The 15,889-nt window shown below is 31.3% G+C and overlaps 1 protein-coding gene across 2 annotated transcripts; it reads left to right on the top strand.

Annotated features, from left to right (window-relative positions):
* The first annotated feature begins 2,325 nt into the window (after positions 1–2,325).
* Positions 2,326–3,839, top strand: LOC105629856 (cyclin-dependent kinase inhibitor 7). 2 transcript variants are annotated; one of them, XM_020677670.3, is made up of 4 exons: positions 2,326–2,735; positions 3,153–3,202; positions 3,307–3,480; positions 3,587–3,839. In XM_020677670.3, the coding sequence occupies exons 1-4, from the start codon at positions 2,418–2,420 to the stop codon at positions 3,654–3,656; spliced, it is 612 nt and encodes a 203-aa protein (XP_020533329.1). In that variant the 5' UTR covers positions 2,326–2,417; the 3' UTR covers positions 3,657–3,839. The 2 variants fall into 2 exon arrangements, with proteins under 2 accessions (XP_020533329.1, XP_012066894.1); XM_012211504.4 differs by having other exon boundaries at positions 2,327–2,735; positions 3,304–3,480.
* Positions 3,840–15,889: the final 12,050 nt, after the last annotated feature.

The following is a 15,889-nucleotide window of genomic DNA, read 5'->3' as shown; positions in this document are numbered from 1 at the left end:
AAAATAAGTTTTATAAGAAGTGTTATGAATTAAGAATTAAAACAAGGACTTTGGGCTCTAATATACTTGGTGTGAATTTGATGTGAGATTTGATTTTATTATGTATGATGAGCATGTTCGGCATTTGATGCCATTATGATAAGAAGCTATGATCATATGCTAAGTATATGGGTGTCTTATATTAGGGCGGACGCGCTCTATATGTTATGAATAAGATGGCGACCTAAGGCCATTATAAAAAGGTTGACGACCTAAGACCATTATGAATAAGTTATGAAAACCTATCTGCTTCTCTTTCTCCTAAGTGTATGAGAGCCCCTTAGAAAATATTTACAAGGCAATTAAACGAATGAGATCATATTATTTTAGTAAACCTTACTTTGGAAATTAATGATTATGTTATCAAATATTTCAAAGCATGATATTTCGGTACATGATTTTAAAAATAAATAGTATATGTATTAGTATAATAAATGTGCAAGTAATGAATTTATGAGTTGAAAGAATTAAATTATTTATGTTATTAATTATAAGTTTATTTGATATTCTAAGTAAAGAACTAACGTATTTATGGTGATTAAATGTTTAAGTAAAAGATTTATGGTATAAAGAATTAAATTATTTATGTTATTAATTAATAGTTTATTTAATATTTTTTTTGCTATAAATGTAAATGTATGTTGAAATTTAATGATTTTATAATTGTAAATGATTTTATGTAATTTCTGTTTTATTGTCATCGCAACTTTAGTAAGTATGTGAATTATGAGCACTACTGAATTTTAAGATTAAGGATCGTGGTTGCTGCTTAAAGACTAGAAAAGTAGTATCAGAACAAAAGAGACTATTGTGCTAGTAGTAGATTGAGATTTATGTAATTAAGAATTATGGCATGCATAATTATTATATTTTCAGAGATTATGTTATTTGAATTACAACTTAAACATGTAATTATCAATTGTGTTAGTGTATATATTTGGAGATAAGCATAAGATTCATTAAATGAGACTATTGTGCTAGTAGTAGATTAAGATTTATGTAATTAAGAATTATGGCATGCATAATTATTAAATTTTCAGAGATTATGTTATTTGAATTACAACTTAAGCATGTAATTATTAATTATGTTGGTGTATATATTTGGAGATAAGCATAAGATTCATTAAATGATTGAATATAAAATATTTGAAGAGAGTTGGTATGATTAATTTATTAAGACTTGATATAATTAAAATGCTATTGAGGATTTATATAGTTATGAAAATATAGAAGTGTTGTCGTGTTATGATGATTATTTGGAGATGTTGGGAGTTTGGAATTTAATTGGGAGTGTTTTGTATTCACATATTTGGCAAGCTCAGTTTTTAAAGGGAAATTCTTCCAGTATTTCTGTAGGATTTTTTCCCAATCTGTTTTTCAAAAAAAAAAAATTAAAACGAAATGAAATGATTATTTATAAAAAAATATTATATGTTAAGTTAAGACGTGTCTCCGACACCGAATGTGGTATCCGCTGTCAAGTCTCAGGGGACTGTGCAGAGGGTGTTACAGTGTTCATATTTTCTTTTTTCCCTCAAAACTAATATCACATAAGATTGCAAGGTCTCTTTTGTTGGCAGCAATGGCTGTGGCGGCGGCTGCGATGGTGGCTACAGCCATTTGTGATTCTCGCGATGATTTGTTTGTGAAATGGTTTATTGAAGATGGGTCCTTTGGATTTTATTAAGGATAGCTTATGTTATTTTAAAAAATTTTTCTCACATCTCTTTTATTTTTTATTCTCGGAAAAATTAATTGATTTCGGATAAAAGGACCATTTCGGACAGAATGACTATTTTATGTGATGGAATCAAACCTCAAAGACTAAACAACCAATATATAAAAGTGCGAGGATGAGTTAATTAATTTTATAAAACCTTGAGAATGAAATAATTATTTTCCCTATTATCAAACAAGCATTTATGAACGATATTTTTAAAAAAAAAAAAATCTTATTACAACGATTATCTTCAAAATATAAGGCAATGGTATCATTAACTTTGCAAAAATGAAGAGATAAATATTTTGAAACTTAATTATATATTTTATAATGAATTATACTTTTTTTTAAATAAATTAACAAATTTGTCAATGCTTTTTTTAGGCAGAGTCAACCACCGGACTCCGAAACCAAACTAATTGTAATTTCTGATCACCGTTGACGGAGTGGGGACCATTTTATAAATTTCAAGGAATGTAATCTCAGCCGTTAAAGTAACATCCACGGCTATCAATCCATCACCAGAGACCAGACCACTCAGTTTTTAACCTCTCTGCTCTGCAGTCTTCGTCAAACCAAAAGCTACAGAATCAGAAATTTGTTTTTTGAAAAAAAAAAAAAAGGGTAGGAAAGAAAAAGAATTAGAGAGAGAAGAAAAATGAGGGACAGCAATAAGCGAAGAGCAGCGATACAAGCTATGAAATCTTCGACCACAAACTTCTCAAAGAAAATGAAAATAGATTCGGAATTTAGCTTTGAAGAATTCAAATTACCTTCATGGAGTTATGAAATTCAGGATAATCGTTTTTACTCAATATCATCTCCATATGAAACTATTTCGACCTTATCTTCGTCCAATTCCGGTGGATTTCTTGCCGACGATTTATACTCTGTCGATTCTGAAGCTTCTCATTCCTCATTCTGCATTGAGTCCAGCGTGATTGTGAAGGATAGCTCGAGTTTTGTAGATCTGAAGGTGAATTCCAATTTCAAACCTAAGTATATTATTAATAACAATTTTCTTTCGTTTTCTACGTTAGCAAACGAAGGTTGAGTTTAGGATATGATAATTTTTGCAATTTACTTCTGTTTGTTTTCTGATATAACGAAGGAAAATGAACTGAAAACAGAGTTTTAAACTCGTAATTAAGAAGAAATTGGAAAACGCATAAGTTCAAGTGAAGCTTTTCATTTAATACTGTTTGCTTTTTTGCAGAAATTAAAGGGAGTCGCTAATTTACTCTTTGAATTTCCGTTTTTTATGTTTAAAATCGAACCAATCCCACATTTATTTATTTTCTTTAATTATTTTCTTTCCTCTACATTTTTCTCTCGATCCAAACATAGCCTAAAAGTTATTTATTAATTTATTGAACGTTTCCATATATTGCAGGTCAAGAGTTTTGAAACTGAAAGCTCATCGTTCGATCACAGCAAATTCAGGTTTATTTCCTTTATTGTGTTCTTTTCTAGTTACTAAATACACCAAAATGAACCGTTTTAATTCTCTCTCTTCATCTTTACATATATACATAAATTTGCAGCAGAGAGACAACTCCTTCAAGCGAGTTTCAAGGAGACACAGACGAGATGGACGCACCGGCGGCAAAGGGAAAGTCTGGTAGAAAATGTTTTCAGTCGGAGAAAATGCCGACTCAGGCGGAGATCGATGAGTTTTTCGCGGAAGCAGAGAAAAAAGAGCAAAAACGATTTGCAGAGAAGTAAGTTGGAGAAGAATGCGTAGGATATGCAACGTCACTAGGTGGCGCATTTTAGCGTGCGGAGAATCGAACGATAACTAACTAACAAATTTTTTGGCATTTTTAGGTATAACTATGATGTAGCGAAGGATGTGCCACTGGAAGGCCGTTACCAGTGGGTTCGTTTGAAGCCATAGCAAGAAAGAGAAAGAAAGAGAAAGAGAGAGAGAGAAAGAGAATCGATAAAGTTACACGAGGTAACATCTAGAACGCATGCTACATTTCCTAATTTAGAAGGATGGATGTTTGTTATTTGTATAGTACAGCTTTTTATTTGTCTCAATTTGTTTAAGAAGCTAAATTAAATTCCATTTTATATATACCCTCCATGTCGTCCTATCCTTCCTCTCTCTCTCTCTCTCTCTCTCTCTCTCTCTCTCTCTCTCTATATATATATATATGAAAGTTCAACTCTTTCTTTCCATTTATATTTTTTCTCATTCTTTCTATTTAATTTATTTCTAAAACTAATTTACTACCTATTATGTAATACATATAATCACTTTTTTTTAACATTCGTTTACTGTTATAATATGTAAATTGTTACCTTCAAAAACAATAACCAATGGGAAGGGGGTGTCATACCATCGGTCTAAAGAATGACAATGACTTTCCGAATTAAGTGCATCAAGTAAGAGGCCCTAATTTCAGTGAAGAATCTCATTTTACTGAGACGATAAAGAAATTTTTATTTTTACACCTTCGATTATACCAAAAAAATATATTGTAAGATTAAAAATTAGTTAAAAATATCAAAGATTATAAAAATATTTAGAATTATATAAATTTCATATTTCAAAATTTTATTATTAAATATGAAAAAAAATAAAAATATCGATTATCATAACATGATTAATGATCAGTGTGATGGTGGCTAATAATTGGTGGTGATTATTAAATTAAATAAGTGTGTATATAAAATTATAATAAATTTGTCATTTTTTAGGTTTCGGTTCCATGATTTTTTTTTAAATGTGTATATGAAATTATAAATGTGCATATAAAAAAATGTTTTGATTTAAAATGACTTAATTTGGCTAGAAAAGTATTTTCAACAACTATTTTTTTAAAATTCTATAAATATTAAAAATTCAAAAATATTTTTCCCGATAAATTATTTTTCTAAACAAATTGAATCTTAATAAAATTTATAATAATAATAATAATAATGCACTGTTCAGGTAGTGAAACTGTGTCAATTTTGCTTTGTTTGGAGTGATTATCATAATAATGCATTGATGGGATTTGTTTTTGTATATATTTGAAAAGTGGTTTTTGTTTGAGTTGCCTTTTGGCTGTTTTGCTTATGTCACTTTTTTCAGTTTGTTACACTTACAAAATGTACATGCTTTGCTTTTTATCTTCACTTTTCAGTTTTGGAATATTCTCTCAAATATCAGGTCATGATTGTTTTAGACAAACTGTATTACCCTTCCATTGCATTCCATCCGTTTTTGTATTTGACTGTACCTAATGGGGACCATTTAAAGAGAGAGCATCAATTATTAATATTTCAAATAACAACAAATACAAACCAAATGGATTTCCATCAAGTTTTGAGAAACTTGCACTTTCACATATATTATGAACAGTATTAGTTATAATTGCTAGTTCCAGTTTTGCACCTGGATTTTCAAATTAGCACATATGGTCAAGCACAAAAGAGTCTCCATTCTCCAGTCTTTTACATGCCCTATTTCAGTCAAATCTGAATATGCATTATGGTTAATTTAATTATATTACATTTTTTGAAATTGCATTTTATAAATTTTTGGAAATACTTGTTATAAATAAAAAGTACTATGTTTTTAAAATTTTAATCAAAATCTAAGAATATAATTTTTTTTTATATCTTGAGCTAAATTGATACTGAAAAATAAAAATAGCTGCATCACACAAAATAGTTGTTCTGCTATTTTATCAATCCTATGCATTACATACATCAAACAAAGTACACACAACTTTTGTGAAGTGTTTGGTTGCAAAAATTATATGGGAAAAAACTCATATGAATGTGAGATTTCAGCAAAATAACTCTACTGTTTCCATGTAACGTTGAATCTGCTATAGTATGTTTCATGTCCAGATAATTTAATTTAACTTCTCGCAACTAGTAAAAAACATGCTTCTGAATTGTTGTATATTTGTCTCTACAAAAGTTGTCAGTATTTGCTGTATTGTACTGCTGGGAATTTAAAGTGGACATTTCTTGTTTCCTTCTTTCGAATCCAACTTTAACATTTTTGAGTTTTTAATTATTAATGAAAAATGTTTGTGAAAATATAATACTCCTACTGTTTCCAAATATTTGAATACTTGTTATATTTGTAGATTTTATAAATAATAAATTATTTTTTTCATTTTTACGCTTTTAATATTCGACCAATAGTGATTGCTTCACTTTTTTAATAATTTATTATTACCTCTGTTCCACTTTAATAGCATAATTTGATTGGAACACATTAATTTTTTAAAAAATTAAAAACTTTCTATTAATTTTGCTAGAAAACTCCTAATAATATTGATAAAATTGAAAAAAATAATTAATACACTCTCAAAATCCTAAATGAGCATTTAAAGTGGAACAAATTAGAATACTAATTTGTTACTAATAAAGTGAAACAGAAAGAGTATAATTTAGACAAATTAAGGGTACTATAGTCAATTCACTCAATAATTTATTGTAATTTAGACAAATTGATGATTTTCTTAAAGAACGTGAAAACATAAATGTGATAAGTATTTAGAAACCAATGAAATAATAAGAATAAAATTTTGATTGGTACTTATATTTTCATGTTAGTGTTGTATTCTCTATGGAACAATCCATATAGCAAACTAATACTACCTCCCTTCCTAAATACTTCTCATATTTGAGAAAATATTATATTTCAACATATTTATCATATTTGTAGTTTAATGAGTAATAAATTTTTTTTAATATTTACCCTTTGTCTATGACCAACAATTATTGCTTCAAAACTTCAAAATTTGGTGTTTGGATGTACTAAATTAAGAGTAATATAATCAATTTACTCAATAATTTATTGTAACTTAAATAAATTTAATAGTTTTCTTAAGAGACGCGAAATTCCAAATGCGATAGGTATAAGATAACTATCATAATCAAAATACCAATAAAATGAGACAGTTAATAAAAATTTATATTAAAATTAGTATTTCTTATGATTTTTCTTTGGATATTTATAACACATTAAAATAAAGATAGATGTGTTTTATGTTAAGAATATCACATGTAAATTTATGCTAAACATTTTTGGCAATTTTCTTTCAAATAAAATAAACATATGCAAAATAATTTTTACTTTTTGGGTTTAGTTTTTAATTTTATGAGATTTGAATTTGTGTTATTTAAATTTTTTATTTCGGGATTAGATTTGGGTTTCAAATTTTTCAAATTAATTTTTTAATTTCGATTTAAAAGACATGTGGGCGTATAAACCCAATTGCATGCTACTGCATTGTAATTTTGTTTTTTTACTAGGGACAATATTGCATTGAACTTTAATACTAGTTAAAAGGGAGTATGAAATAGATTCAGAAGCGCAGTTGAAGATTGGATTTGTGACTATTAAAATCCAGTAAAATTCAACTTAAGCAATCATATCTTTACATAGAGAGTCCAACTGCTTTAGTTAAAGGTTAAAAAAGAAAGGGGTAATTACTATAGCAGGGGTAATTACTATACCGTCTCCAAAGTTTAGTCAAATATATTAGTAAAGACCGAAGTTTTTAAAATTACCTCATCTAATCCATGCATTATCGACTTGTTAGTTAGTTTTTTCATTAGCCAAAATTTTTAGCCTATACCCTTCTTTGGTGTTGGCTAACAGTTATCTATCTTTGTATTTTAATGATTAACAATATTGTAGGTCCCATTTTATATGACACAATCCAAGAAGAGGTTAATTCGACTTTATAAAATTTAAATTTTAAAACTCAAGTCAAAATTTTAAAGCAACGGAGATAGAAAGTCATTATATGAGAGTCAGTTATTACAATTAAAACTTTCTCATAAAACTTACAGAAGATTAAAATACTGATTATAACTCAGATTTTAATTTCTTCGTAATGTGTTAGGGTAAATTAGAACTTGAAGAAATCATAGTACTGAAATCCAGAATTCTATTAATCCATAAAGATGAAGCTTGTACACTTTCAGAATTAGAAAATTATGGACAACTTTGCATTTAAGAAAACATAAAAAGATGTGCAATTTGGATAAGTATAATCAACCAAGTTCTTAGAAATTAAAAGAAGATTAACACAAGTATCTATAGTGTTTTGGTACTAATCCGCCTACTAAGCTATACATGTGTTTTTCATTAAAAATTTTTAGCCTATAACAGATTCAACAAATCCATATAGACAGACAGAAATGCAATTATAAGCACAAGACAAAACAGATTTCAAAACAGAAAATGAGATCAGAACTGTTCTTCAAAAGAGTTGTGATAACATTTCTTTTCTCTAAAACATATTTCTGAAAGAATAGTGAAAAAAAGAAATAAGGGGGCTGAAGAGAAGAGCTTGAATGTTTTTGAATATTTAAAAATATTATCTCTTACTCTTGCAAAACGTTTTTGAGAGAGAGAGACATTTTATACAAAAGGGAATGATATTCCCGTTATAAATATTGGGTATATCTTCAAAAGGCAAGGTGAGCTTCTAACATGGGATAGATTTGAAAAAGTTGTCAGATTTCCTTTTTGTCCACACACGCAAGACTGGGTAGGTGGGTAGACAGTTTTAGAAAACCAGATTGCTTTTTTATCAGAATATGTTAGCTTTGTCAGAACAAAATTGCTTTTTGCAGAAAGTGCATTCAACAGCGTCCAAAATATTTTCCCAAAAACCTTTTCATTTGGATTTTTGTGAAACACAATGATTAAAGACTCTTTCTCTCTAAAATTTTTAATCAAAATATTTCAAAATTAATTTTGAAAGATAAAGATAATTTTGTGCTTATAATAATATTATCTCTTTATCTTCCTTTATTCCTAGAGCTTATAAACACTAATCGATAAAAATCTTCACTTTGTCTTCATGGTCTTTAATGATATTCTTTGAGTTGTAAGAACATGAATTCTTCATTAAAAATACTGCAGAAAAACACTTTAGCACATACAAAATATTAAATTTATTTGGTTTGTTAATCATCAAAATCTTTAGAATAATTGACTTTGAACCAACAATCTCCCTTTTCCAATGATGACAAAACCAATAACAAAACCAATAAATTTATCATAAGCAAGAATAAGTGCTTCCCATAAGTTTATGCAGTCTAGCAAAGTAGAAGTTCTAATATCAAACATTTTCTAATCTAGCAACTTTAGAACTTCTACAGAAGAATAAAAGTCCCCTTGAATAAGTGATGTAAAAATAAGTGAAAGAGTAAGCTAATTTCAGCTAAAGAAGGTGAACGTCGTAAAGCAAATGAAAGTGATGTAAAAACATGAGTTATGAAGAACTTGAAAATACTTTTAAGGTGTTTTATGCAAATTTTAAAAATTTGTTCGAAAAAAATATTCGTTTGAGAAAAGCTTTCAGAAAGCTAAAAACTGAGTGTGGTCTTTCAAGAGATGCTTTTTATAAAGAAATTAATTGCAAAAATCTCTTATAAGAAATTGAAACTTTACAAGAAAGTAAAGGATAATCGTTAGGTTTATATGATAGTGTTAATGAAACGTATTTGGAATAAAAGTGAGATTGGATGATTGTGAGGCCCTAACTCGAGCGCTAGGTTCAATCTGCTGAACAATATCGAAATGCTCATTTCGTGTTCTTGAGCATGCTCACTTAAGATTTGAGTTTATCTTCAAGAAAGATAAGATCTCAAAAATTAGCTTTGCTTTTCATTCATTTCTCTTTATCTCAATGGATAAAATCCAATATTTAAAAGGCTGAATGTGAGAAAAACCTAGAATCATCGAAGGCTGTTTGGCTATTGAGAAATGTCGCTTTGTTTCTTAATGGCACACGCCATGTCTCAATGGTGCACGCCATTTTTCCTCAGGCAAACAAGCTTCTAGGTCCTTGTGCTCTATTTTGAGTTCTTGGTCTGTGAAACTAGGCACTCCACAAAGTAATGGCGTGCGAGGTTTCTATCTAAGAACTCATATATTAAATTTTCATGCTTTAATTTAATTCTGTTGGTTCTTTTGGGTCTAACATCGAGTCTTAAGGCCTTAATGATGAATCATTTGAATGAATAAGAATATGGATTTTGGTGGTAACAGTCACATTTATTCAACCTTTCAAAGGAAGAATATGGAAGACTTGAACCTTAATCTATGTTTGTTCAATATTCAATCTATTATGCTTTCTCATTATATTTAGATTCATTACTCATTGCTTTAAAATCATTTATGTTTAATGTTTTAAATCTTTACTTAAGCTTTAATTTCCTATGCTTTCATTTATAGTGCTTTATGCTCTTATTCTTTAACGCATTTACTATCGATTGTGTTTATTTGTGATGGGATTGTTGTTGTGATTCTTTATTCTTTGAGCTATCATCATTAATGGTGATGTTGTAAGGTTTTATTTTATGCTTTTTATACTATTATTATTGTTTGGTTTCCATGAATTCATAATGAACTCTTATTATGGATGTAATTGATTATAGGTTATCGGGTATTAATACAGGTTATTTGGGTAGAATGTAACTAGAATCCTATGGTTTGTAACTCTTTTCTCCTATCCCTTCATTAGATGAATTTTTTATTATATGATATGATTGAATAATGATGCCTTATAAATGTCACGTTCGAATCAAAGTGGCATTAAAATCATATTTATCTCAATTAAGTCAATATTAATACTTTAAAATGGTTAACTAGACAAACTATAAAGGTCGATCCTAAGCCGGGCTATCCAAGTGCCTAAAACCTTCCTGAGGTCGTACCTTACTTCCTTTCCTAGACTCTGATTTATGGGTCACTTTCCTTTCACGAGGGATTCAATTCATTGTGCTAAGAAACAAAATATTTGTCCTAAAAAGTGAATGGTGACTCTTTTAAAACTCTTACCAAAGTAAGAAACCATTTTCTAAAAGAGACCCTCGATCAATTTTAAAAACATCATTTTATAAAACTTGGTCTTTCTAAAGATAATGAGTTTTCAAAATAAAATAAATCAATTTCGAAAAATGAAAATAAAGATAAGAACCCCCCATCGTCTTCAAGTATTATTTAATAATAGTGGTATAATGTGAAAATATCATATTATATTCATACTATTTGCACATCCATCATAAGTTTTTCAAATTACATTGTATATTTGCATACAATAAATTATTTGATTATATTAATAACTATTTGATTATATAATAATAGACGAACATTTCCATGCTAAAAAAAAGATTTGTTTATATCCTTTTTTTAACATGAAAGGATTTGCCCCTCAAACTCATATGCCCATAAAAAATTCGCCACGGTCCATTCTCCTTTTCACACAAAAATCTTAATTCAACTACAAGAAAAAATTGTTGATTAACAATGATTTTTCATTTCTAAATGAAGAAAATTTCTTGCTAACTCCCTTTAAATACAGATAAACAAACAAAAAATATCTATAGTCATATGATGAGTTCTAAATGGGTTTAGAAATGGTTTCATTTTCGTTGCTAATTTAGAAAATGAAAATTTCGTTTCTAAAGAATTTTATTTTCATTTCTAGTTTTCAATCTAATAAGGAAAGTTTTTTTATTTCCAATGTGAAATCCCTTTTCAAATTCTGTATTGATTCATTTCTAAAGCTATTTTAAGATATTGTATTCTAATCTCTATGTCTAACTTCTATAAAAGTTATATTTTAGAAGTATTCTCATTGTCTGATGTTAATTTTAATCTATTTTCAAATATTTGATGATTTAAAATAAATTCATTCCTTAAGGTAGAATAAGAAAGAAATCTTTTTAAAAAAAGCTATTGATAATGAAAGCAAATATCTTTCTGATATATTGTGTGAGTGTTTGCTTTACAAAGAATACCTATTTATAGTGATACAATGCAATCCTAGCTTAGCTGTACAGATTAGGAATCTTATCTACACATTGATACAAAATATATTTAAAATACAATCTGTTATTTTATAATCTATCACTCCCCCGCAGTCCTAGGGTCGAAGGGCGAACACTAAGACTGGCTCTGAAATCATCAAAAAGAATCTTTGGCAAACCTTTGGTAAAAATATCAGCTATTTGAAACTTGGAGGACAGATGTCGAACTCTTACTTCTCCTTTCTAGACTTTCTCTCAAACAAAATGAATGTCTAACTCAATATGTTTTGTTTGTTGATGCTGTACCGGATTTCCTGTTAAACACACTGCACTCACATTATCATAATGAACCAAAGTGGCCTTTTGCATTGGACAGTTGAGTTCTAGTAACAAATTTCGTAGCCAACAGGATTCAGAGACAACGTTGGCAACATCCCTATACTCGGCTTCAGCACTTGATTTTGAAATGGTGGGTTTCCGTTTGGAGGACCAAGAAACCAAATTATCTCCTAGAAAAATACAATACCCAGATGTTGAACGCCTAGTATCCAGACAGCCACCCCAATCAGCGTCTGTATATGCGATAAGGGAATGGGAGGAAGAACGGTGTAAATGCAATCCAAAATCAACCGTACCTTTAATATAACGTAGAATTCGTTTCAAAGAGTTCATGTGCTCCTCGGTTGGAGAATGCATAAACAAGCAGACTTGTTGAACAACATAAGAGATGTCTGGTGTTGTGAAGGTCAGACATTGGAGTGCACCAGCCAATTGTCGGTAAAGCTTGGAATCGTGACATGGGGAGCCTGTTTTGCCACTTAATTTACCTTTGGTATCAACTGGAGTAAGGCTGGGTTTGCAATCAGACATGCCGACTCTCGCTAAGATATCCTCTACATATTTCTTTTGTGAAAGGAAAAGACCTTCCTTGGAATGGGTTACTGCAACGCCCAGGAAATAATGTAGAGGACCTAAATCCTTCATTTCAAACTCCTTGCTTAAGAGAGAAGAAATATGATGCCGAAGAGCTACTGAAGATGTGGTCAAAATAATGTCATCGACATATAACAATAAATAAGCAATGTCTTGATTGTTGCAATAAATGAACAAAGAATGATCAACTTTGCTATGAGAAAAGCCAAGAGTAGTGACATAATTCGCAAACCGTTGGAACCAGGCTCGTGGTGCTTGCTTAAGCCCATATAATGATTTCTTTAGCAAACACACATGATCAGGTTTTCTAGTGTCTCGAAATCCTAGTGGTTGATGCATATACACAGTTTCGGACAAGTTACCATGGAGGAAAGCATTCTTGACGTCTAATTGATGAATTGACCATGATTTAGATAAAGCAAGGTTGAGGACAGTCCGTATGGTGGCCGGTTTGACTATCGGGCTGAATTTTTCGGAGCAATCAATTCCTTCTCTTTGAGACCGGCCATCACCTACAAGACGAGCTTTGTACCTTTCAATAGAACCATCAGAATGCAATTTATGTGTAAAAATCCACATCGACCGAATAATACGAACATTTGCAGGCGAGGTACTAGTACCCACGTTTTATTCTTAATTAGAGCCTCATATTCATCAATCATAGCATTTTTCCAATTCAAGTCATTAAGTGCTTGGATGGGACTACAAGCTATAGGAGAAATGGTGGAATGGTTAACATGATAGGACTGTTGGTATTTTGGATTAGGCTTAACTATCCCATGTCTACTCTTAGTGACCATTCGATGTATAGAAGGAGAAGGTGGATTTGGTGGAGGGGAGGGTGGTGGCTGCATCCCTAAAGGAGAAGGTGGGGAGACATGATTAAGTTGTTGAGAGTATAAATGATGAATGTCTAATGGAGATAAAGATTCATCTAAGAAATCATAGGATTGTGAATTCGATGTAGTATGTTGAGAAAATGGAAATTGTGTTTCATCAAATTGAACATGGCAACTAATGATTATTTTCTTAGATGTCATATCATAACACTTAAAGCCCCGATGACTTAATGGATACCCTAAGAAAACACAAGGGACCGACCGATTCTGCAATTTATGAATCGTATCGGCTGGAAGTAATGGAAAGCAAAGGCAGCCAAAAACTCATAGATTGGAGTAAGATGGAATCTTGTGATATAGTACATGAGTTGGGGACTTATATTCTAGGATCTTAGTGGGTAAAATATTCTGAATATAAGTGGCCATGTCAAGGGCGTGATGCCAAAAATAATTTGGTACAGAAGAATGAGTTAAGAGAGTGCGAACAATGTTATTGATGGTTCTTATTTTTCTCTCTGCTTTGCCATTTTGAGCAGATGTATAGGGACACAAAAATCTGATTGTAATTCCTTGTTGACTACAAAAACTAAGAAGCCGATGATTATCATATTCTTTGCCATGATCACATTGTAGTTGTTTGATTGAAGCATGAAATTGATTTGTAATGAATGTATGAAACTTGGTAAAGACATGGAAAACCTCAGATTTTCGTGACAATGGAAAGAAATTGGAATAATCATCTAGGAATAAAACATAATATTTGTGTCCACAAGAACTCAAAATTGGTGAGGTCCACACATCACTATGAACAATCTCAAAAGGCATAGAAGTAGCGTTAAGAGAATCATGAAAAGGCAACTTAATAGACTTCCCAAGAGGGCATGAATTGCAAAATGACAATTTGTCTTGATTACAATCATTCAGTTTATTACTCCTAAGAGAATGAAGAACCAATTTGCTAGGATGACCCAAGCGAGTGTGCCAGAGATCAAACGAAACAGCAGCAAAAACGGATTGAATAGAAGACTTTAAAGCAGACTTAGGAACGGTGAGTGGATAGAATACCCCAGAACTCTCACATCTTAGTATTTTGTTCCCCGTCGAATAAGCCTTCACAGAAAACCCAAAAGGATCAAACTCAACAGATACCCAATTGTCAGTGGTAAACTTTCGAATAGATATAAGATTTTTAATCATATGAGGAGCATATAGCACACTACGAAGATGTAACGGAGGGTTGGTATGAGGGAGACGAACACTACCTTGACCATGAATTGGAATGATGCTTCCATTACCCACAACAATACCATGTTTTTGGCTCAAATTAGAATAAGAAGTGAGCGTACCTTGATTTGCAATCATGTGGGATGTGGCGGCTGAGTCCATATACCACTGCTCCTCTGGTTGCTTCAAGGACATAGTGTGCATTGCTTGTTCAATATCTGTAGGGGCATAGTCTGTAGACTGTGAAGGAGTTGTAGCAGTATAAAAGGATTACTGCGTTGGATGGGGTCCCAAAACTCCTTGTTGCCTTGCTGTTTGTTGTGGACATGGTGCCCAGGAATTTGTGGGATAAGGACACGGTGGTGCCATCCATGGCTGAGGAGAGTACCAGCCATTCCATGGGGAAAAATTCCAACCAGGCTGCTGCATATATGACTGTTGCTGCGAAAAGGATGGTTGTTGCTGGGTTCGAGACTGACCTCTACCGCCACCATGATTCTGATTTCCACGTTGATAATTAACCCCTTTCTGCTTCCCTTGGTGTCGTTTTCCCTTGTGCCCAGTAAACTGAGATGAAGCAGTCACTTTCGGTTGCTCAAAGGATTCAGATGTAAAGTTAGCTTTCATGAGCATCGCAGAATTAGATGTTGCCTCTGATTTAGCATGTTCTGCTTTGGTTGTTTCCTCCAAAAGGAGCATCAAACGAGCTTGAGAAAACGTTGGCAGGGGAACCTTGTTTTGTACAACTGTAACAAAACCTTCATACACATCTGTAAGACCTGTTAGAAGGCGCAAAACCATTCTTTGGTCATACACTTTTTCACCAACATTAGCAAGTTGGTCAGCCAACACTTTAAGACGACGAGTGTGCGCCTTAGCATCTGGAAAATCTTGTAGATGGGTGTTTGCAAACTTGGTTTCAAGATGAATAACTCGGGCAGTCTTGTTGTCCTGAAACAAATCTGCTAGGTGATTCCAGGCATCAAGTGCAGTATCGGTTGGATTAATTATGGTATTAAGAAGATCATTAGAAATCGTGCCATAAATCCATTGTCTGACAATATTGTCAATTCGAACCCATTGAGCTTGTTCTTCAGCTGATCTTGTAACCGAACTCGTGATCGGAGTGATATGATCATGAGTAAGAGTAGCTTGAGTATGAATCGTAAATAAGGTAGCCCAATTGTTATACTGGGCAGATTCATAATCCAAGGTTAAAGGTATAGCCAATTTGATATTGGTAATAGTTGTAGCAGGATGAATCTTTTCAGCCATTTGAAGAGAGAGAAGAAGAAAAGGAAGGAAATTGAAAGAAGAGATGAGAAACAGCAGAAAAGAAAACAAAAGAGGG

Source organism: Jatropha curcas, chromosome 6, assembly GCF_041381405.1.
Source record: "Jatropha curcas cultivar XTBG-Jc1 chromosome 6, XTBG_Jcur_1.0, whole genome shotgun sequence".
Classification (NCBI taxonomy): domain Eukaryota; kingdom Viridiplantae; phylum Streptophyta; class Magnoliopsida; order Malpighiales; family Euphorbiaceae; genus Jatropha; species Jatropha curcas.
Note: the sequence above shows the minus strand (reverse complement) of the source record. Positions and strands in the feature narration are given on the sequence as shown.

What these genes read in the sequence shown, in the direction of transcription:
- LOC105629856 (XM_012211504.4), top strand. Translation starts at nt 2,418, where the DNA reads ATGAGGGACAGCAATAAGCGAAGAGCAGCGATACAAGCTATGAAATCT. An exon ending in CGAGTTTTGTAGATCTGAAG is followed by an intron (nt 2,736 to 3,152) that starts GTGAATTCCAAT and finishes CATATATTGCAG; the next exon opens with GTCAAGAGTTTTGAAACTGA. An exon ending in CAAAAACGATTTGCAGAGAA is followed by an intron (nt 3,481 to 3,586) that starts GTAAGTTGGAGA and finishes TGGCATTTTTAG; the next exon opens with GTATAACTATGATGTAGCGA.